This window comes from Crinia signifera, chromosome 5 (genome assembly GCF_055691185.1).
Source record: "Crinia signifera chromosome 5, ASM5569118v1, whole genome shotgun sequence".
Classification (NCBI taxonomy): domain Eukaryota; kingdom Metazoa; phylum Chordata; class Amphibia; order Anura; family Myobatrachidae; genus Crinia; species Crinia signifera.
The window spans coordinates 70317716-70342426 of record NC_139221.1 but is presented as its reverse complement, the minus strand read 5'-3'; the positions used below and the strand labels follow the sequence as shown (position 1 = coordinate 70342426).

The following is a 24711-nucleotide window of genomic DNA, read 5'->3' as shown; positions in this document are numbered from 1 at the left end:
ATGACTGGTTACTGCCCTGCCACATGCGAAGACCTTCATCAATGGTGAGGAGGACTTCAGATATGACCCAAAAAGGAGCGTCCCCTATCTGAGAACACTGAAGCCACCTTAAAAGGGTGTCTTTGTTTGCAGAAGGGATCAGTTTCGCAGAGCCAAAATTTAGATCTGAAGAAATTGAGAATGAAACAGTGCAACTCCAGCATTTCAAAGGTGGAAACTCAAGAAATGTATATAAAGAGTGTACTGAGCCCCTGCAGACACGTCAGAGCAGACAAATCCTTGTCGGCATGATCTGAAGGCTGTCCGCTGAAACATCCATTGTACTTTGAAATCCTTCAAGGCTTCCACTGTAACCTTTCTTGAGACTGAGTCAAGAAAGGAATTCTTCACATCAGTGATCCACTTGAGAGAAGAACTACTGTGAGAATATTCAATAAGGGGGCAGTATAAACAGGGCATTTAGATAGGTTAAATCTGAGACCATGCACCAAAGATGTGTGAAAACATGCATATCCATGCACCGACCGAGTGATCATACCAGAAATTAGAAGTGATGGTCACAAACTTTCAACCTGAGCCATCACTGGAAACTGACTCCAATAGAACTTTTATATCTAAAGCTTGCCTAAAATCCCCAAGTTCCAAAATCAAAACCATCGAACGAAGTGACTCCCTGCAGAACCTGGAAATCCTTAAGCATTAGTCTAGCGCAGTGGTTCCCAAACTGTGTGCCGTGGCACCCTGGGGTGCCTTGGTGGACTTGCAGTGGTGCCCTGGTTTGGTGGTACATGACCAATTCAAGTTATTTATGGCCAATATAATAGTATACAGAATACCACAAAACTGACCCTTAGGATAAGATAGAAACTACTTAACATAATATGTTTTTCTAACTTTTTCAATGAGAAACCCTTGGTCTAGAGATGCCGTGAAAAAATTCTGATACTCCAGGGTGCCATGATTCAAAAAGTTTGGGAACCACTGATCTAGCGCATTCAGAAAAAGAATGGCCAGGATGAGTGGTCTGAAGTCTAAATAAGGAAGAAGCCGGCATAGAAATCCATACATCTTTTAAACCAGGAAAACCTGCATGAAGTTTTTTAAATGCCAGAAGGGAGCATATGACTCCCCCACCAAGAGCACCAACTGTTCCTGGAAAGCTGGTGGCTAGGAGTCACAGATTTGCCGAAAGTCAGAGCGTATTCCTCTGACCCAGTCATCTGTCATGGTTCCTATCCACACCTCATAAAGTATTTGAAGCCAGATTGCCACGCTGGAGTACACCAGGTCTGGAGACGCACTTCCTGATGCTGCACACCTGCCCAGCATCTGGTAGATCAAGGCTCCCGACCTCAGAACCCAGAGGATGAAGAAGTAGTACAGGAATTAAACTAGACTAACTCATTTTGGACTGTGTAGGGTGCCACAGAAGAAAGGAAAACTACTGTGAGCATGCCATGACTATACTGTCCAGAGGATCGCACCTGACAGGATGACACCTTAAGGGAGAAACCCCAAGCCTACCTACAACCCGTGTCAGCTCATAAGGAATGTAGCCCCTTGCTAGACCACCATAAGAGATGTCAACACCCAATAGATGAAGCATGAGGCAACGGCCATTCACCAGTTTAGGATTGGTCTGTCAGCCATTAGTCAATCTATCCAGACGTGGTGGCTGGTAGCAACCAAATGGGCATTACCACCTGGCTTGCAACTGTCAGGAATCTAGATATTTGGGTGCGCCTAAACCCCAACAGGAGGATCCAAATCTACTCAGAAAAGGTAAGACTGGTGTTTTGACCCTTAATACCGCAGCTCAGAACCAGGGGTCTGCTCAGAATGCATGTTTAAAGGTCAAATCTACCCACCTTTAGAATGGCTCTTCATTCCACTGTGGAAATTAAACAAACAAAAAAAAACGGCCCCTGATCATAGGTACATTAGTCGCACAGTTTACAATAACTGCACTGTCAATTATTCATTTGTCATGGGGAACAGGAAATGGACAGTTAGCCAACCTGTGAACGTGGCCTCTCAGGCAAAACTGAAAGCTTAAATTACTATGCCAGTCTGCATGGAGATGGGCTCAACATCTGAGGGAACTGCCTGCTCTGAGGCCAAAGCCACAATTCAAACAACAAGGCGAAACCTGAGAAGCTGCATCTACTTGTGTAATCTGTAGACCTTTAGCAGGAAAAGTGCTGACATCTGTAGCAAGTGCTCTATGGCAGACTGGCTTCAGTAAGAAGCATGCTGATAAGAGCTGGGCCTCATCTGACGATATACTAGCAGGAGGAGCTAGGTTGAAAGCTGTAGGCTGGCTACATATACAGTATAATCGGAAATATGAGTTCCCGAATAGCAGTCGTGGCTTAGGGAAACTCACTCCGATAGCTGTGAAAAGCCAGCACAGAGTCCTGTGAGTGAAACCCGGTCACATTGGTTACTAAGCTGGTGCTCAGAGACGGAGCCATAGCACAGCTCTTTACATGAGAATGATACATGGGAGTGTGTTCGTAACCTCAATGGGCTATTATTGCTTAACAAACCAGCTCTAACAGAGCAGGACCAGACTGACTAGAGTGAGGTATACGGGGAGAAAGGCCCAAAATTCTCTCCAAAGAAAAGTTGAGTTATGCATCTAAAATGGCCGCCAAGCCAGTTTTAGTGAAGGAAAGAGAAGAAGGAGGCAGCCTGAGGCATGAAGTTTACCAATTTGAAAGCGTAGTCAGGGGTTATGGGAGGGACAAACAGGGCACCTCTACATACCCCTCAAGTGCAAAACCCCCAGGGACTATGTACTCGCTGCTGCAGCAAGTTCAGTTCCATGCTGCCCTGGAGGTATAGTGTGAGGAGCAGTACGCTGGGCCGACATTCACCTGTACCGCTGGTGGCCTTTAACACCTGTGGTGAATAGCCGCAAAGATGCGGCTCCTTGCAAGCAGTGAGCAACGTGTCTTCCTTGCCTAGGATGACCGACTGCAGTTGCAGGCTCCAGTGTGCAGTCTCCACCTGGAGTTCCAACGGCGTAAGTCACTGACCCAGACACTGGGGATGCCGCAACAGGTACTGTGAGGGTGTCCTATATGATACCTGTACAGAGCATAGTGAAAGTAAAAGACATACAAAAATGTAACCAGAGGGAACACTTAATAGCAGCCCAATATGAAATGGTGCCTGCGCCGCTGATGCCAAACAAACTGGCAGGCCGGTGGCGGAGTATAGTGGAGAGGGAGTCTATGGTGCCTAGACTCTCTACTCTGCAGGCTGCCTGCTGTTCCCTGAGCCTTTGGTGAGCAGAAGAAAATATATAACACATTTAGTACTCATCCTATGTAAGAAGAGGCTAATTGCTGCTCCTTACAGCCACTAGATTGCACCCGATGGAGCTCTGTGGATTTGATCCTTGTATCTTGTCTACTAAGCAGTGGGATGAGACCCTGTGCTATAGCAGCATCTTAATTCCCACCACATCATCCCCCCCTTCCATTTTAGTTTAACAGGAGCTGGGGTGGGTGGGACAGCCGCATATAGCGGGTGCCACTGCAGAGTAGAAATAGCGCATCTGAAGTGCCTTTTCTCCCTCTGCCTGTATACAGTAAAGATGCCATTTAGATTTAAACTGCTGGCTCCTCTAATCACCAATATATATTGTACTTAATTCTATAATTCCATGTGAAAAAAAGAGAAACAAAACATTTTGCTTGTTGCTGTTTATGGTGACGTGTGCTACGAAGGGGTAAAGGCCCCCATACACTATCCGATTTTGGGACGATTGCATCCGATTTCGGCACTTTGTTCCGATAATCGGGTGAAATCGGCCCAAAATCGCAGGTGTGTGATATCTGATCCGATCCGATGCGCGGTCCCGGATCAGGGAGGTCGGACGGTCAGTACATACGATCACGTCCGACCTCCCTGTATGCATATGCCTGCCCACCTGACAGGCATATGCATGCAGACACCGGGGGAGCAGTGGGGCGGGCAGCGGGTCCCTGAGCGTCGGGGAGTGCTGACCTGGCCGGGCGGTGATGTTCATATATATCAGCAGCGCTGCGGGAGTCGGGAGGGGACGTGGTGCCGGGTGCGGCGAGTGCTGCTGGCTGACCTGGCCGGGCATGTGATAACAAATAGCAGCAGCGGGGACGGGACGCGCAGTGGCGGCTATTAGATTTTTAAAATACCTGTCAAATGACCGGCCGTTCTCTGATTGGCTGAGAGAGCGATTTATCACATGTCAAATTTGGCTCATCAAGTGCCAAATTGTGTGTGAGCCTCCCAGGGAGCTCCCGGGCGGCTCACAGGAGAATTGGGTCCGACTTGTCTTAAGGACAAGTCGGCCTAATGTATGGGGGCCTTAAAAGTCTCCTCTTTCAAAGCTCTCATGGAACAATGGGCCAAGATAAATAGTACCCACTCCTCTTTCCCTCTCAGCTTCTCTGATAATTTACCATTTCTAAGAAGAAGCTTTGTATCTTAATTTTCATTGTGAGTAACTCCTGGAAACATGGTAGTAAAAAAAAGAAAATATAAAGATAAAATAAAAGAGACATACCAATATTCTGTGTAGGTGTAAACTGATATTGTTGCTGTGTCGCTCTTAGCTGAGCTTCCCCAGGCTCCAACTCCACTAGAGACCCCTGTGTTCTTGATCTGTAACTACTCTGAGAAGCCTGAGTCTCCACAAACATGGGAGTTAGCACAGTGCTGCGGTAGCGCCAGCTGGAATCAACAGTGTAATCCTAAATAGAGAACACAATGAAATGAAAGGACATAGATCTGAAATAACAATAAATATAGACATACTGCCGCATACTTTGTACTTTACCTGAAATTTGCATTCTGAAAGAGGATGTTCAAATATTTGCCGGATATAATCTGGACTCTTGCTGGTCATTTCAAGCAGCAGGTTTGTGGCAAGACTTAGAAAGTGTTTTTCGATCTTTGGGGAGTATAATGAGCACAACACAGCTAACAAACGGTCCGATGTGCCAATAGGTAATCGTGTTTCAGAGCTCCAGAAATTCCTGACAATGAGTCTATAATGAAGAACATTGATTAAATAAAGCAAAAAGTATATTTTTGTAGTGGACTGAAACAAAAGGGATACGGTCACTAGCTCAACACCAATAGGTCGACATGCAGGAAGGTCAACATGACTAAAAGTCGACATGGGTTAGGTCAATACAAGCATTAGGTCGACATGGGGTCGTTTCACTTTTTTGAGCCGACAGGTGGTATTTCATGCCCTACCATCCGCTAGGGCGTGGTGGGCAGTGCTGGATTTAGCCTTCAGGGACACCGGGGCACTGGTGGCCCCTCTCCCACTTGTCATTACTGGCCGCAAAATGCACGGGAGAATATTACAATGTCAAAACACAGAGTAAAGGCAGTATAAACTTGATCAATGGGTAACTGCAGTGGGAGGGGAGATAAATAAATATATACACACACACACCACATGAAAAGTCTGATTGGCCCTCTGTACTCTGTTAGAGACCTCACAGGCTCATTGCTGCCTCTGATTAAAAACCTTCCCATGACGAGGCCGCTGCTGGGACTTCATCTACTCCCAGTAATGCACTGCACACTTGTGCAGTCAATGTGCCTTGGCTCCCGATGCTCAGCACCATTAATCATTGTCACATTGGCAGATAGGTGAAGCTGCAGCACTACCCCACTCCCATGCACAAAATGCATCTCATGCATCAGTGCTCCTCCAAGATCTATTCAGGGACACAGTTTGCACTTACTATAGAAACACATGTACACATGCCAGAGAGAATAGTTAAAACTTCAGTTCTCCCTATTATATGCACTATTCCTCAGTTAGAACAAATACAAAACAAGCATGTATGCAATTAAACAGTCTGCAAAATAAAAGAACAGGAAAAATACCACACAGTGGGGCAGATGTATTAAGCTTTAACAAGAGATAAATCCAAGGGTGATAAGGAGAGATAAACGTCCAGCCAATCACCTCCTAACTGCCATGTTACTAGCTGTGTTTGAAAAAAGTCAGTAAGGAGCTGATTGGCTGGAAATTTATCTCTCCTTATCACCCTTGCATTTATCTCTTCTTAAGGCTTAATACATCTGTCCCAGTATTTGTTGTGCTTTTAGAAAACAGGGCAATCAACATGAATACAAATGAAATATACAACATACTGCAGCTCTGCATTTTCATCTACCAGTCCTTCAAGCAAAGTCTCTTTAGCCATGTTAAAAACATCCTGTGAATCCGTATCGGACTGGCTTTCTGTGTCTCTGGAAGGTAACATGAAATAAAGAATTAGATGAACTTTTCTCCGTTATCAAGACTTATAATATGCTTCTGCGGGGTACCAAATAAAGTTCTTTTTAGACCTGATCACTGGGCTGCGAATTTGCAGGCCGGCTGATTATTGAAGGACTGCTCCTTCCGCAAGGAACATAGTGCGCATGCGCAAATATGACCAGCAATAATAACCAGTGTCTTTTTAAATTCTAAGCAATTCGCAAGTTGATTCACAGGAAGCCGGCGTTTGTGGATGTCACCCGGCTGGTTACTGGGAGTGTCAGAAAAAAACTAATGGAGCCCACACACGCACCGTTGCCGGCGGTGCGATGCTGTACGATGGGGTGCGCGCTCCCGCGGCACCTCATCGTACAGTACAAAAAAGTATGTGCTGCACATACTTTTTGTACTAGCTTTTTCTAGCATAGCATTGCATGCACATCGTATGCACAAGCCATACGATGCGATGCTATGTGTGCTAGTTAAGCCCACAACGTACGCCGGGATCAATGCGTGTGTGGGCTCCATAAGGCATGCCCAAGTATTTTCAGGGAGGGCGTGTGACGTCAAATCTGGCCCCTACCAGCCTGTTTCTATCACACTGGCCGAGTAGGTCCTCTGTTACGCACAGACTGCCCACACTGGAAAAATCATTTGATGGTCAGTGAGTTGTGAATGGATTTGCAGCCAATCACCTATCTGCAATGTTTTTGCAAGCCTATCACAGCTTTGCACAGGGCAGAATTTCACTCTGGTGGGGCGGCGGCTATCTGAACGGAGGGCTCTGCAAATTAGCAGAGTGATCAGGTCTGAATAACCCTCAAAGTCATGACAATATTTGAATTAGTTCAAAGCATTATACCACTGGAAGACAAAATACACCACAAACTGTGCATCTCATAAGCAAGATGTGGTCAAGAAAAGGAAGTTTCAACTATTCTTATGGTTTTATATTATGGAAGAAACAAAGCAACTGATCTTTCCCACACATTTTACATTCGGGTTTAGCAAATTTAATGTTGTTGCATAAGGTGTCAGATTCAGATGTGGATGGATTCACTATACAGTAGCTGCTGCTACCATAAAAGCAGCAGCGATAGCTGTAATATGCTAATACAGCTGCATAAGTGATCCAGACTGCATCCCATGACTCATTATCGGACCAACTGTATCAATGACGGGCTGCGTGACTGTTGGTTCGTATAAGCTGGCCGCTGTAGCAACTACCTAGTGGCCAGGAAATCTCTGTCCTTGGTAACTGTCAGATGCAAAGGCAGCTACATTCCTCCATTTTGAAAAACTGAGGTCATCACAGCTCCTCTCTGGCTCCAAACGGCATCAGATTGTCAATCACTGACACACTGATGTTGTACTGCAACCTACATTGCAGACCCGTACTGCACTTCTACCGTATGCGTAAAGTGTAGATGGAGCCGAGCTCACCGCTCGTGCTCACTTTTCTATGAGCCGCATTTGTGAATTGGATGCAAGAGTGTGGCGACGGGCACGCCGCAATCTCCACGTATGTCACACGTGCCAATTGTAGCGGCTACATCTGTAGCAAACATTGGTACTTAGCAGCATGCCCCACACCAGCGCCAGAACCTAAATCAGGTACAAGATGCAAATCTTCAGCACTGTAATGAAATGAAAAACAGTTAAGAATATCAAGGTTTACCTGTAATTGTCATATATCCACATGAGAATTTCATACATACGTTCACGACAAACCGGAAAGTTGTGTGAACTAAAGGTGGTTACAGATGGCAAAAGCTCTCGTAGCTCAGAGGGTTTCAGTTTGGGCAACAACTTGTATATTATATCTAGGCACACTCGCTGCCTTTCATCATCTCTGAAATGAAAGAAGACAGCACAAGCATGAAAGCAATGATATTAGAAAAACATAATTATACTGGGTGGAAACTCTATTGCAATAATGGTGCTTCCTGGAGAACTGGATAATGAGGGCAACGAAATACCAATCATTTAATTGTCTGGGGAAGGCAAGAGGAAAATGACTAGTGAGAATCCCATGTCACAGGGGGAATGTTAGTATGACAACATACAGTATGTGTTTAAATTTGTTTTACTGGCCTTTGCACCATGAATGGGAGGTGTGGTAACCAATCAAAGTACCATCGAAGAAAGTATGAGCCAACTGGCAGGTGCAATATACGTAGCGATTGCAGCATTACGTATGTGCGCACACACACACACACACACCAAACATTAATCTATAGAGGGTTTTTATTCTTACCGATTTCTCATAATTTGTTGGAAATCTTTGTTTTTTAACTCAAAATAAAGATCTGGCACCTCCTGTGCCCTGCACATTATTATTTCAAGGCACTGGGTCTTGAGAACTCCATGAAGCTTTGGAAGTAAGTAGAGAACAATATTCATAAACCTGTAAATAAATAAAATAAAAACGTAAATAACTAAAACAAAAATTATTAGAATAGGAAAACTAGATATACTTGGCATTTTGGATATCTTCACATACCAACTCAAAACTCCATGTTATCTCCATAAAAAAAGGGGACAGAATCCTTTCTCTTTCTTTAAAGGTTCACAGACAATCTTTATAATATCCAAAAAGCAAGAAAATGTAATTATAAAAAACTTCTTAAAAAAGTCACATTTGTAGGAAAAATGTGTGGGTAGCTTGACATGCGGGTAGAAATGTGTTGGTAGCAACTGAAGTCCATCGCTCATTCTGGAAGGAGCAGGAGAGTGAAGGACTGGGGGAGCGGAAGGAGACCATTAAAAAACCCGATCAACGCGTTTTCTATTCCAGCAAGTGTTGACGGGAGACATGGTGCGGTAACATCTAAAACCACACATCCCACCCATTTCTTTGGCTCACACAGCATTGCCAGGGGGAGAAACATCCAGGAGCAGTGAGCAGATACCATTGTATCGGGTGAAACTCACGGCAACCACTATCTGTGACCGTGCACCCAGCCCAGCAGCACGCTCGGCCAACATGCTGGGAGAAGCACACAGCGTTTTCCAGCCTTTGATTGTGTGCTCTGCCCGGTGGTATGCTCAGACGCACGGTGCTTTGATCAGCTCTCACCGTGCTCAGGGCTTTGTATTGAAGTGGACATGTGGAGTGAAGTGCAGGATGATTACCATCAGAGAACCTGGCACTTCACTGACCGCTTTATTCCAGGAGGTCCAGCGGGATACAGGAAGATTGTGAGGATATCCAGGTAGGTGCGGTGGCAGTGCAGTTTCCTGAGGAAGACCAATATTCCTGTACAGCGGCAGTGGACCTGCCTAAAAGAGACCAGACATCCTCTGAGAACGGGTGAGACTGTTGCCTTTTCTCCTCACCCATTATTCAGACCCCATATGGATTTGTGTATACAACTGTCATAGGGCACCGCAGGGATTCCCGGGAATACCATCTTTTTCCTGTAGTAGATTGGCAGTGTAACCAGAATACCCCAAAGGTCTGGTGGGTTCAAATTACTTTCACACGGTTTTCCTACAAATGTGACTTTTTAAAGAAGTTTTTTAGAATTACAATTTTTCTTGCTTTTTGGGATTTTTTTTCCCTGGAGAGAACAAGGAGTTTTTTTGAGTTGGTATGTGAAGTTATACTAAAGTGCCATGTACAGTATTCTCTGGACTGAAAGCCCAGCGCTGTTGTGCATCTCTAATTTACCTAATCTAATAATTCATGTTCTGGATAGTTTTAAATTGAACTATTGTTGATTGTTCTACTTCTACCTGTCTGCGAAGAGGGGGAAATTCTTCACCACTTTGTTCAAACACATAATGAACTTGTCTTCTTTATTACTGGTCTGATGGCGTTTCAATTCTTTTTCCACACAAACAAAGACTGGGCCTTCTGTGTCCTTAAATTAGACAGAAAAAAAATAATTAGAAAATCTTTCCTTGCAATGTTCACTTTACTGCACTTCTGTAAATCAGGGGCAGATTTACTCCATACTGTATACAGGGTATAGCCTATCCGCAATGCAAGCAGTATAATAGGCAGCAATCACTGCCTTTTATGTGGACAGTCCTGTGATGACATTACATGACTCCTCACAGATGACACTGCCTCCACACAGTCATACTACAGATGGAGCCCGTTTAATCTTTGCAGGTGCTGGCGATTTTATCGCCACCATCGGAAGGGGGCATGCGCACATTAGACGCTCACACACCCCGTTCCGAAGGAGATCCCCCCGGGTCCCCGCCGCTGACACCTGTCCCCACCTCCCCCCCCCCCCCCAACCCTGCCTTTCTCCCTGAAGCGGAGACGGGCAGATTCCCGCCGCCCAGCTGCAGAGAGACTGGGACGCGCATGCGTGTGAGACGCACGCACGTCCCAGTGAGATGGAGTCCCTCTCCACCAGCAGGGAAGTTCTGGCAAGCGCCGGCAATGGAAGAGAGGGGCTCCATCTGTACATATAACTTATAACAGGGTGGGGACTGTGTGGAGGCATTGTCATCTGTGAGGAGTCATGATATGTCATCACAGGACTGTCTGCCTATAAGGCAGTGATAGCTGTCCATTACCATACTGCTTGAATTGTGGATGGGCCATACCCTGTATATAGGGTGGTATACAGTATGGAGTAAATCTGGCTCTGAAACTAGTCAGCACCTCCCTAACCATTGACATTACTGCAAGTCACGGCTCTCTTCACAGGATAGGTGCAGTGTGCAGACAATGCCTCTCTAGAAGAGATTCTATTATAGCTGCCTTAATTACATTTAAGTGTACATAAAATTATAAAATAAATTTGTTCAAACTTAATTTCATTCTTTACAAACATTTCATCATAAAAGAAGAGCATGTGGCAATGGTGACCTTGGTATAGTGCAGGGATTTACTGGGAACACACATTGGGCCAGATGCATCAAGCTTCAAAAAGTGATAAAATGGAGAGTGATAAACAACCGGGGAAAGCCTGTAGCTCCCAGATCTATTAGGTGAAGGATTGAGTCCTGTCAATGTGTCTGATTGACCTATGAGCCCGTCTCCCAATACAGTGTCAGTGTCTTCCAGCAATATCTGTGTTTCTGTCTTCTTGTGCTTTGTGTCTCCCTCCGTATTCGCTCAGGAACTCTGTCGCCCAGCTTTATCAGTGTGACTGTCCTTGTCAAGGGGTCTGTGACAAATCCTGAATGTGTGCCCTCCAGATCTGTCAGTAGGACTTAAGGTGCATACACATTGTACAATTTTTTTGACCAATTTGGTTGAAAGACATTTCCATTGAACCCAGTGTCCTGGAGGAAAGATGTTGACGAAAGATATTGACGACAGACGAAAGATCTAGCTACAGTTTATAGGCTCTTTTTGAAAGATATCCAAATTGAGTTGCATGCACAGTTGACGAACAATCTTGATGAACAACTGGCGGGCATGCGCATCATCATTCATCGTTTGTCTGTCGTCAATGTCTTTCGTCCAGGACACTGGGTTCAATGGAAATGTCTTTCAACCAAATTGGTCAAAAAAATTGTACAGTGTGTATGCACCTTTACACAAGTCTAATGGCGTTTGCCCTGAGGGACAAGGGTTGTAGATGGCACGATCTCAACAGAACTTTCTGTGCTGTATAAGAAACGGTTTATAAATAATCAGTTCCATGCGTTGTTCTAAGAAACTGGATTCAGTTAAGGCATATTACAATGTCTGGTGAGGTTACTTCATCTGGGGTGTTCATCAGAAATTAAAGCCGAAGATTTTACCTTTCTTACAGATTGGATTAGATTTAGCCCTTCGTGTGTCATTTCTGAAAGTGTAGGTATCTGCAGTGTTCAGTTTATACTTAGAGACGCTTGGTGACCATTCAGAACTTTTCTCCAGGGGTTCCCTATATTCAGCCCATGCTTGTGCTTCAAGTAGATCCATGGCATTTCATCTTACACCCCATTTCAAACCAGCCAGCCGGCAATTACACAGAATTTTTGAGTGCCAGGTCATTTTGCCGAATTCACACCAGAAGAAAATTACCGGGTTAAGGCTTTTCAACCTGGTAATTTACTGATTTGCATTATACCAAGTCACATCACCCTCATACGTGTTTGTGCTCCTGGTCTTTCCTCCTCCTGCCTTTGGACTTTTGCTAGACGGAAACTGGCTGGCCTAACCCAATGGGTGTGGCATAGGCAAGGAGGAGCCTGAGCTGTCTTGATTAACTTCTCAGTTCCGACTTCTCCAGCATCAGCAACACCACAAAGGTATCTCCAGTGTCCACTTTGGCATCAGATAAACAGATTTCGCAGGAAAGAACTAAAATCTTGTTTTTGCCATTATCATCTCCGTTTTATTTCTTGCCTGTGCCCCCTACTTGTTAAGTATATAAATTTACATGAACCATAACAGTTTCACACTGATGCACCATGTCACAATTTTTCCACTTTTAATGGGTAACAAAAGGAAAGGCTTGTAAGCATAAACTACATAGTATCATTCGGCAACTGTCCCGATGATACCAGTCAATGATGACGGTACACTTTCTACAGTTAATAACTGATCGTCATTTCTTGTGGACCATACTACAGTTACAAACTTTGTTATCTAGCAGTTTATGGGATATGGGAGCAACCAGATGTTTGTCCAATCCCTCCACTACATGGTTTAGAACAGCGGAGAGATTAGAGAGTGCTAAAGATATTTGAACTATGGCTCACAAAGCGTAATGTGCAACATCCATAGGAATATACAAGCATTTGTAAAATCCCTGAAGTCCAGCACGTTAAATATCAGAAACACCCTCAGCATCAGTTTGGCATGTACATACGTACTTTATCCTTTTCAGCAATGTAATGAAGCACGAGCCCCAGGACTTCAGCTGCTGCAGCATACACTTCCTTAAATCTGGTCAATGCCAAATTATTGGCCAGAGCTTTAAAATACCTAAACGGGATGTGACATACATTCAGATCGAGAATTAGACTGAACAGGAAACAATAAAATAGTAATTACGTCACTGGTTCAGCTGAAGATAGAAATAACTCACCGATCAGGGTCAATTCCACATTTTGGGTCAAATGGAGACAAGTTGTTCGCGACAACTAACCCCAACAGCTGAATTCCCAAAGAGTTATCTTTATTATTAGGGTCTGTCCCAGAAAAGCCATTGTATATTAACCTGAAAAAAATAAATATAGATTTTCTTTCTTCTGCCAATTAAGCACACCTTGGTTCTCTGGACATTATATCACAACAAACAAAATGATAACTAATTGGACTGCTTTTTAACAGATTGCGCTTATTATATATTTTATGTTCTATATAGTAGTTTTGTTTTATATTGTGTGAAATATTGTTTATGTTCATGTGCATATCATATGCTTACAAACAAACCAGATTTACTGGTTTATCACATTTTACAACATAGATCACCAGTGCAGATAGATAGGCGGTACTTGTGTATTTTGGCGGCGCCCATCGCATCGCATACCATAACGCATGCGATGGTATGCGATGCGACGCGATTTCGTTGGTTAGTGTACGATGGCATACAATTTTCAAATTGTATGCCATTGTACATGGCATACAATGCCATACGATGCGATGCGATTAAACATTGTATAAGCACCCTAATGGGTGCTTATACAATGTTAAGCACCCTAATGGGTGCTTACAATGTTAAATGCACCCCCACGCCACCCCCCCACTATAAACGTGAACCCGAAGCGCGGCAAGCGCAGCGAGCCCGCGAGGGGCGGCGGTACGCGTCCTACGACCTTTTCATACCCCCACTATCCACGTCGGCGTGTAGTTGAGAATAGATTAGTGTGGCGAGCGCAGCGAGCCACCGAGCCCGAAGCGTGGCGAGCGCAGCGAGCCCCGCGAGGGGACGCGGATACCTGTGAAGCCCGCAAAGGGACGCGTTTACCTGTGAAGGTATCCGCGTCCGCTCGCCACGCTTCGGGCTCGCCACACTAATCTATTCTCAACTCCATGCCGATGTGGATAGTGGGGGTATGAAAAGGTCGTAGGACGCGTACCGCCGCCGCTCGCCACGATTCGGGTTCACGTTTATAGTGGGGGGTGGCGTGGGGGTGCGTTTAACATTGCAAGCACCCATTAGGGTGCTCAAAAGCACCCTTTAGGGTGCTTATACGATTTTTAATCGTATAGGGGGGCAAAATCGCGTCGCATCGCATGCCATCGGGTACATGGCATACGATGCGATACGTTCATCGTACGATGTACATCGGGGGCGCTGCTATAATACACAAGTACCAGATAGATAGATAGATATATATATATATATATTTTTTTTTTTATTTACGTAATAAACAGCATACAATGTGACAGACTGGTAAATACAATAGATATGACAAATACATACTTGTATGGAACACAAAGACAATCCTTCCAACATTCCAGAACAGTTTTAATGATCTCCAGATTGTGCCGGTAGACTGCTCTCTTCTCATGAAATGCATGTGTCATCAAAAACTCAAGCAGTCTGTTAGCCAGGATCTCATCCTTCGCAGTCCCCTGAGAAGCAAACACTGTCATATAGCTTCACTGTCTATCTATCTTTATATATATACTCGCTGTTTTACATTAAGTAATACGCAGTTATGTTTTCTTAGTGTCTAGATAAGTATAATATAGTCTCAGCTGTAACTTACAGTGGGTGTGGCGATGCTTGACCAAGAGAGAAGAATCACCACAGTTTCTACCACCATGTAGTGGATCCCTGTTCCACCATTATTTCCAGACACAATCAGCTGTAATATAGGACCAATCCAAAACTTTGCATAAGGACGGAAAACCTGAAATGCAGGAATAGGATTATTTATAATAATTTATAAAAGTAGGATTTTTACACACACACACACGATATTTACATTATTTATCATATATTTATTACCAGTTTCTTATATAGCACACACATATTCCACAGCACTTTACAGAGTATAGTTGAACATTCACATCAGTCCCTGCCCCAGTGGAGTTTACAATCTATATTCCCTACCACAAGTACATGCACACACAGACATTCTAGGGTTAATTTGTTGGGAACCAGTTAGCATTAGCGCTTGTGGTGTTCTTAAATACAGTAAAACTCAGTTCATGTGAAAATAATCACAAAGAGTTAATGTCACCAAATGAAGGTATCCATGAAGAAGTGGGATTATTGCTGGTAGAATCCTCAAATAATCACGTCCTCAATGATGGTATAAGGTATGAAATGACACAATAAAAGAAAAAATAGTGCAAAAACTTTTTAAACCAATAAATTTAATAAGAAGTGCACTTACAATTTGAATGCTTAATACAAGCATATAGATAAAAGTCGCTCAAGGCAGGACTGCGGTCCAACAGATGATTCTGGAGAACAAACTCACACCAGGTCCGGATACTGGGAGAAGCTGGAGCCCAGGGATACCCACAGTCAAGTCCGTTTAACAGCGATTAGAAAGCGAGACACGCCAAATGCATTTCGGACCCAGAAGGTCCTTCCTCAGCAGCGTGTCTAATAATGCCCTGACAGTTCCTTATATACGGTGTCCAGTTAGGACCAAACAGACAGAGATACTTCCGCCTTTCGGCGTATTAAAATGGCCGAGCGTTCCACCCCGAAAGGACTGGTGCGTTCCACACACGTTCTGACTTATTTGATTTTGCAAGAGGGGTACTTCCGCCTCTAACTCAACAAAACATGGCCGTGCGGTCCACCAGTAACAACTGGTGCGTTCCAACGCACGTTCCAGCATATAGAAAGTGGAAATATTTATAAGACAGCGAGTGGAATGATTTAGCATAAAAAAACAAGGAACTGGAGGATAAAAACATGTATATATATATATATATATATATATATATAAATAGTGTAATTTCATAGATAGTGTCATTTCATAAAACCTGGAGAGATGGTCAGAGAATAGCTAAAAACATCATTAATTAAAAATAGTATATAGCAGCATACAAATATTTATAGCAGCATCAAAAATATTGCACAACAATAAAAATGTTTTTAGCAGCAATCAGGTGAATAAATAGATAATAATAATAAAAATATTGATAAAAATATTAAAGAGCAGCACATACAAGGTTGGACTAAGACAAGAAATGTTTCAATTCAAATTCCCCGTTTAACCCCTCGGGTACAAGGGTGTTCAACCGGTAGATCCATTTCATTTCTGTCTGTGCCAACCTCTTGTCTAGATCTCTTGTGCGCCATCTGGGGGTAATTAATTGAATTCCCCAAAAATGTATAAGGTTACATTCTTTAGACTGATGTTGATTCTTAAAGTGTTCAGATAGCGTATGAGTAGTAAGGCCCTTTCGAATATTATAGACGTGTTCAGCAAGTCTAACCTTTAGTGGACGACTAGTCCTGCCGACATAAAAAAGATGACACGCACATTCCAATAAATAGACCACATTCTTGGAATGACACGTTATAAATTCATTAATTTTGTATTTCTTTTTATTGACCTCAAAGTCGACCATTTTGCGGTGGGTGGCTTTTACCGACTTACACATAAGGCATTCACCACAACGGTGGAACCCTTTTGTTCTGATACTTTGTCTTGGGCCAACATCAATGGTGCTCTTAACTAAATGGTTTCTAAGAGAAGGAGCCCTTCTGTAAATAAAAATTGGCTTATCAGGAATTATATTACCAAGGTTTGGATCCTGTTTAATCAGGTGCCAATTTTTCTTAAAGACAGTTTCAATTTTTGAGTGAAGCTGATTAAATTGTGTTATAAAAGCCCATTGAAACTTGTTATCTGTTATTTTAGGTTCCTTTTCTTTCAAGAGATCACTCCTTTCTATAGTTTCAATTTTATTAATGGCTGTATTTAAAACATTAGAGGAATAACCTTTTGCTGCTAGTCTCTCTGATACATCTTCTATTTGTTGATGACATACCTCCACATTGGAACAATTGCATTTTATTCGAGTAAACTGGCCATAGGGAATTCCCCTGAGCCAGTTACTGTGGTGTTGGCTTGTCATCTCAATATAACCATTCGAGTCCGTGGGTTTTCTGAATGTTTTTGTATTGACCTTTCCATTCTCAATATATATTGTTAGGTCTAAAAATGATATTTCTGCAGGACTCGTGTTGAAAGTCAAATTAATGGAGAAATCATTTATATTAAGATCATTACAAAAAATTAAAAGGTTCTCCTGACCATCTCTCCACACAAAGAAAATATCGTCAATAAAACGCTGCCAGAGCACCAGACCCGCCCCCAGAACGCCACCCTGCCAAATCCTAAGATGTTCCCAATAGGACATGAACAGGTTTGCGTAGCTAGGGGCGAATCTAGTGCCCATAGCAGTACCAACGCACTGCAGATAAAAGCTGCCATCATGGTAAAAATAATTGTTTGATAAAATAAAATCAATGCTTTCTAGAATGAAATCTTTCAAATCTGTATTGAGAGTGGACATGTTTAAAAAGAAGGAGACTGCCTGTAGGCCTTGCTCTTTGCAAATAATTGTATAAAGTGTGCTTACATCTGCACTGCAAAGTATGTCTCCTTCATGCCACTCATAATTGATTAGATTTCGAAGTAGATTTACAGTGTCCTTTAAATATGCTTTTGTATTGGACACTAGTGGCTGTAAGAAGTAGTCCACATAAGCAGAGAGGTTACTTGTAAGGCTATTACAACCTGATACAATAGGCCTCCCCGGAGGTTTGTTAGCATCTTTATGAACCTTGGGGAGGATATACAGGGAGGGTAAAGATGGTTCTTTATTGTTTAAAAATTCAAACTCCTTTTTTGAAATAACATTTTTCGTATTTTTGATGCTGCTATAAATATTTGTATGCTGCTAAAATATTCTTTATGCTGCTATATACTATTTTTAATTAATGATGTTTTTAGCTATTCTCTGACCATCTCTCCAGGTTTTATAAAATGACACTATCTATGAAATTACACTATTTATATATATATATACACATGTTTTTATCCTCCAGTTCCTTGTTTTTTTTATGCTAAATTATTCCACTCGCTGTCTTATAAATATTTCCACTTTCTATATGCTGGAACGTGCGTTGGAACGCACCAGTTGTTACTGGTGGACCGCACGGCCATGTTTTGTTGAGTTAGAGGCGGAAGTACCCCTCTCGCAAAATCAAATAAGTCAGAACGTGTGTGGAACGCACCAGTCCTTTCGGGGTGGAACGCACGGCCATTTTAATACGCCGAAAGGCGGAAGTATCTCTGTCTGTTTGGTCCTAACTGGACACCGTATATAAGGAACTGTCAGGGCATTATTAGACACGCTGCTGAGGAAGGACCTTCTGGGTCCGAAATGCATTTGGCGTGTCTCGCTTTCTAATCGCTGTTAAACGGACTTGACTGTGGGTATCCCTGGGCTCCAGCTTCTCCCAGTATCCGGACCTGGTGTGAGTTTGTTCTCCAGAATCATCTGTTGGACCGCAGTCCTGCCTTGAGCGACTTTTATCTATATGCTTGTATTAAGCATTCAAATTGTAAGTGCACTTCTTTATTAAATTTATTGGTTTAAAAAGTTTTTGCACTATTTTTTCTTTTATTGTGTCATTTCATACCTTATACCATCATTGAGGACGTGATTATTTGAGGATTCTACCAGCAATAATCCCACTTCTTCATGGATACCTTCATTTGGTGACATTAACTCTTTGTGATTATTTTCACATGAACTGAGTTTTATTTGAGAACACTACAAGCGCTAATTCTTCAGTTTACACTTATTTTGCTATATGTTTATACTAGGTGATTATTGGATGTCACCTTAACTGTGGATAAGCTGCATGTGTGTTGTGCGCACCTGTTCACAAATCATTTTTTATTGAACCAGTTAGCATACCAGTATATTTTTGGAATGTGGGAGGAATCCGGACTACCTGGAGTAAACCCATGCAAACACGTGGAGAATATACAAAATCCGCAAAGTTTGGGCAATGGTAAGAATTGAAACCATGACCTCCCCATTGTGAGGCAGTAATGGTAACCATTACACCGTCCGTACTGCCCCATATATAATTTGTGTAAATATTGCATATGATAATATTTATACATATCAGCTCCTAAAGGGTGATATGGGCTTGACTGCACTCCTTAATTTTATTAACAGAAAAGGTGCTACCTTGCTGAGACTTCTAGTGCCACACAGCAAAAAAAAGAAAGAAACACAGGTGCATACCCTGGTAATCAAAACAGTTATAATAAATGCTACATTTTGGTTCTTTGCACAATTGTGGCCAAAAATGTGTGCTCATCTAGCAAACCACTGTGACCTCATTACGTGGGTCCCTTACATCCTTTATACTGACATATTGTATAAATGTATCCACGTCCCATTCTAATACATAGACAGCAATTGCAAGCAACCATACTAATTCAAAACAGCTGAGGGCAGGTGGGTGGGGTGCTAGTCTAGGTAGAAGGAGTCTTAAGGTGTACATTTATACACAATAATAGTAGAGTGAAGGGGGCTGGACTGCACACACTGATGTTAAACATAAAGGTACTGTATTGGGAGGTAATATGAAACTGGATGCCCCCGAATTAAAAAAAAAGAAAAATCTCATTTACAAGTGGTTAGGATTTACACAAAATTTTCAATAACTTACCTCTTCAGTGTTAACAATAAGTTTGGAAATGAACAGACGGACATTCAGGGGTGTAGAAGGGTTTCCCAATTTTGTATGCAAAAACTTCATCCATGGTGGCAGATCTTGCGGTGGGACTCCCTAGTAGCAACCACCAAAATAACGATTAATGTAAAACATACACTATTAACTGTAGCATAAATATATACACACAGACATATAGATATATAGACATATATACGCATACCTCCTCTACCTTAGGCGTGATCCCATTTCGCTGCATGTGTTTAATCAGCCCCGTCATAGGCGCTATGCACTCATGCTGATTCAGTTCATCCATTTCAAACTCCATAATGTCTTCTGGTGCCTGGACTTCAGTGCTGCGCTCCTATCATAACAGTATTTTATGATTACAGATTTCATTTATAATAAAAACAGGGATTTTGACCCGCCAGGGATGCCCCCTCTCCCCCCTCATCTTCGCCCTTGTTATGGAGCCCCTGGCAGCGAGGATCCGCAGCAATACCTCCATCCAGGGCATAAGCTCTGGTACTTCGGAGCACAAAATCGCACTCTATGCGGATGATGTGCTTCTGACCCTGGCAGACCCAATCAACTCCATTCCCCCTCTCCTTTCTGAAATACAGCAACATTCTTCCCATTCTGGTTATAAAATCAATGTGGAGAAGACCGAGGTTCTCGACTTCCATATCCCGAGGTCTGTTAGGCCCAGATTGGCAGACCTGCTCCCATGCACTTGGGGTAGAAAGAGGATCAAATACCTCGGTATATACCTGACTCACCATCACCACCAACTTTTCCAGGCTAATTTCCCCCGTTTATTGGACAATATTAAGGCTGATCTGACCCTATGGTCCTCCTACTTCATCTCCTGGATAGGTAAAATCAACTCCGTTAAGATGACCGTCCTCCCGCGCCTTCTCTATTTATTCCAAACTTTACCAATATACATCCCTCTCAATGTCTTTAAATCGTTACAACAACAAACCTCACAGTTCATATGGGACAAAAAGCGACCCCGAATAAGCCTAAAATTACTCCAACGTCCCTCCAACCAAGGTGGTCTGGGGATCCCAGACTTCCGGAGATATTACCATGCCACCAGGTTATCTCAGATTGTCCAATGGTGCAATCCTTGGGGAGCACAGAAAGTGTGGGTGAACATCGAGGCAAACGACCTGGGGCTCTCTACCCTCTCTTCCTTATTATGGTTACCTAAGTCCAAACGCCCCCGTATAGCTAGATCCCACCCGGTAGTCTCCCATGCCCTAACTGTCTGGGACAGGGTTAATAAGAACTACAAGCTTGCCCCACTCCCTTCCCCACTAATCCCATTGTTTCATAATCCAGATTTCCCTCCTGGTTTAGGCCGGTCCTCCCTTTCAAGCTGGCTAAAAGACAATATCTACTATTTGAATGATATCACAACTGACGCAAACTTCCCTCAATTTTCTGAGGTCCGGGGGAACACGGCAATCCCAAACGCGGATTTTTTTCGTTTCCTGCAGATAAGGCACTTCCATGCTAAAATTACACCTACTCTCACATCCAGACCCCTCACATCGTTTGAATATATCTGCTGGAGACAAGACTCATCCAAGGGCCTAATCTCCATAATTTACTCCCTTCTAGACGCTGGATCGGCTTCCTCACGGGCCCCGCACGAAATAGCCTGGGAAAGAGACCTAGGTCTCTCTCTGGATGATGAGGACTGGGAGGAAATACGGGACAATGCATCCTCCAGCTCCATCTGCGTTAGAATCAAAGAAAACGTTTACAAGCTTCTCTATCGCTGGTACTATGTTCCAACTAGATTACATAGGATGTTTCCTGACACCTCGGATAGGTGCTGGAGGGGCTGTCCTACAGAGGGCAACTTCCTTCATATCTGGTGGACATGCCCAAAAGTTGCCAGCGTCTGGAGGGAAGTAGCGGACGTAATCTCGAACATGATGGGTGTAGCTGTCCCCTTGGAACCGAGATACTTCCTTCTCGATGACGTCGATCATTCGCCACTCCTCTAAGTCCTTCCACAAGGTATGGTCACCATGGCTAGCCTCTCAGAACTCTCCCTCTCCCTTCAACTCCTGACCCTAGAGGCCGTCCTTCCCTCCCCCCCTCCTCCCTTCTTCCCCTCCCTTTAATTCTCTCTTATTCGCCTCCTTTACGGCGCAATATACTTTGATTTGTCGTTTGCACCTCTCCCCTGCCGGGGCACCCTGCCACCCTGCCCTTGCGAGGTCTTCTTCCACTCTTCCCTCCTGTTTTGTCTTTCTATTCTCTCTTTCTCTCTATTTTTCCATATATACATGAAAAATACTCTTGTTGGACCACGTCACTCATGTAATGTAGACCTGACTTCTGCTCATATCTCTTGTACTAATTTTTGTCTCCGTACCTGATATTGTACCTTCTGCTTGAGTTCCAACTAATAAAGTGTGTTTAAAAAAAAAACAAACAGGGATTTTGTACTTACCGTAAATCCTTTTCTCCGAGTCCACAGGTGTCACTGGAGTAGCAGTGGGGATAGAAGGGCGACCACAGGGAGCATGGGCACTTTAAATATAATTAAGTGTGGCCAACTCCTCCCCTTCTACTCCCCCACCTAGGCAGTCACAAGGATGTGCCCAAATGGAGCTGGAAGAAAGAACACGCTTTCCAGAGGAGGTTAGTATAACACACAAGGGTAAACAATCAACCAGAAAAGATTGAAACATAAATAGAACAGTGAGAACCACTGAATCAAACATGCCACACATATAACATAGCAGGCAGTTCCCTCAACAGAAGAAGAACTTAACCTAGCAAATATAACTGTAAAGTTTTAAGGCAGGAATTCCTAATAACAAAGGAACAGCGCTGAGGCGGGTGTCCAGTGACACCTGTGGACTCGGAGAAAAGGATTTACGGTAAGTACAAAATCCCTGTTTGATTTTGAGGCTGGTGTACCATGACCTGTGCGGCCAGTCCGGAGCTATCAGGAGGACAGAGATCCCCTCCCTCCGGATTCTCTGCAGCACCCGCGGTATTAGCGGAAACAGAGGGAAGATGTACACAAAGTGAAATGGCCAAGGGGCCACCAAAGCATCCACTCCCACCGCTTGAGGATCCCTTGTGCGGGCAAAGAACCGGGGTAGCTGGTAGTTGTGGCGAGACGCCATGAGGTCTGCCTGGGGACACCCCTACCGGTGGACCAGTTGCTGAAAAACCTGGGGATTGAGACACCATTCCCCCTGGTGTACGTCCTGCCGACTTAAGAAGTCGGCCTCCCAATTTTCTATGCCAGGAATGAATATGGCGGAGATGGCCAGGGCGTGATCTTGAGCCCACAGCAGGATTCGACTCACCTCCTTCATGGCAGCGCGGCTGCGCGTGCCTCCCTGCTATTTGATGTAGGCCACAGCAGTGGCGTTGTCCGACTGCACTCTGATGGCCTGACCCTGTAGGAGATGATGGCCCTGCAGGAGAGCATTGTAGACTGCTCTGAGCTCCAAGATATTGATGGAGAGCAGGGCCTCCTGCTGGGTCCAACGGCCCTGGAACTGATGGTCCAGGATGACTGCTCCCCACCCGCGAAGACTTGCGTCTGTGGTGAGCAGTATCCAGTTCCAGATGGCGAACCTCTTTCCCTCCCTGAGGTTTGCTGGGTTCAGCCACCACAGGAGAGAGTGCCGTGCCCGCACTGACAAGCGTATCCTGTGGTGAAGGTGCAGGTGAGAGCCGGACCACTGATGCAGAAGGCAACGCTGGAAGGGTCTCGATCGAAACCGACCGTATTGGAGAGCCTCGTAGGCGGCGACCATCTTCCCCAGAAGCCTGGTACATGTGAGGACCGACAACTGTCTGGTCAGAAGGACCGAGCGGATCAAGGCCTGGAGGGATTGTATCTTGTCCTCCGGGAGGAACACCCTCAGAAGAGTGGTATCCAGTACCATCCCCAGGAACTGTAACCGTTGAGACGTCGAGTATCCATCCGTGGCGAATGAGAGTACTCTGAGTCAGGGCCATGTTGCCCAGGAGGACCTCCCTGGATGGAGCCTTCAGCAGAAGATCGTCCAGGTACGGAATGACCGTCACTCCCTGGTTCCGCAGAATCTCCATCATCAACGCCATGACCTTGGTGAAGATCCGGGGGGCTGAGGAGAGGCCAAATGGAAGGGCCTGAAACTGCCAATGTTGGCTGCGGACTGCGAACCGAAGGAAGGCCTGATGTGGAGGCCAAATAGCGATATGGAGGTAGGTGTCCTTGATGTCGAGTGACACCAAGAACTCGCCCTCCTCCAACCCCGCGATCACCGATTGCAGGGACTCCATCCTGAACTTGACCGGTTGGAGGTAAGGATTGAGATCCATCAAGTTTAGAATGGGACGTGCCGATCCGTCTGGCTTGGGGACCAGAAAGAGGCTGGAGTAGAACCCCAAGGACCTTTGGTCTGCTGGGACCGGGATAACCACCCCTGCCAAGACCAACTTTTGGATGGCCGCAGTTAGGAGCAGGCTCTTTTCTGCTGAAACTGGCAAACCGGTTTTGAAAAACCGGTGCGGGGGTGGTTTTTGGAAATGTATCTGTAGCCAAAGGCTACCAGATCTCGCACCCAAGCGTCCTGGCAAGACTGCAGCCAAACGTGCCTGAAGCCTTGAAGACGCGCTCCCACCCTGGGATCCCCCAGGTGGGCCTGAAACCTGTCATGCGACGGGCTTGGTGGAGGCCTTGGCCTCTTGGGTGGAAGAGGAAGCACCTCTGCCACGACCTCTGGAGCCTCTCTGAGAGGCAGCGCCTCCTCTAGAGCGACCTCTGAACTTAGCCTGAAAGAAAGGTCCTGCGAGTAGAAGAAGGAGGGGCCGTGGAAGGGAGAA

General features: G+C 44.4%; 1 protein-coding gene across 5 annotated transcripts in view; it reads right to left on the bottom strand.

The window, feature by feature from the left end:
- PRKDC (protein kinase, DNA-activated, catalytic subunit) overlaps window positions 1-24711 on the bottom strand; it is a 212417-nt gene that overhangs the window by 72418 nt on the left and 115288 nt on the right. For all 5 annotated transcript variants that reach the window (XM_083187421.1, XM_083187422.1, XM_083187423.1 and 2 more), the window contains 12 exons: window positions 20081-20221; window positions 19855-19974; window positions 14897-15040; window positions 14608-14759; window positions 13267-13398; window positions 13052-13163; window positions 10016-10143; window positions 8535-8684; window positions 7956-8129; window positions 6169-6267; window positions 4829-5039; window positions 4556-4742 (listed from right to left, as the gene is read on the bottom strand). In XM_083187421.1, the coding sequence (XP_083043547.1) occupies window positions 4556-4742; window positions 4829-5039; window positions 6169-6267; window positions 7956-8129; window positions 8535-8684; window positions 10016-10143; window positions 13052-13163; window positions 13267-13398; window positions 14608-14759; window positions 14897-15040; window positions 19855-19974; window positions 20081-20221 (1750 nt within the window). The remainder of the gene's footprint in view (window positions 1-4555; window positions 4743-4828; window positions 5040-6168; window positions 6268-7955; window positions 8130-8534; window positions 8685-10015; window positions 10144-13051; window positions 13164-13266; window positions 13399-14607; window positions 14760-14896; window positions 15041-19854; window positions 19975-20080; window positions 20222-24711) is intronic.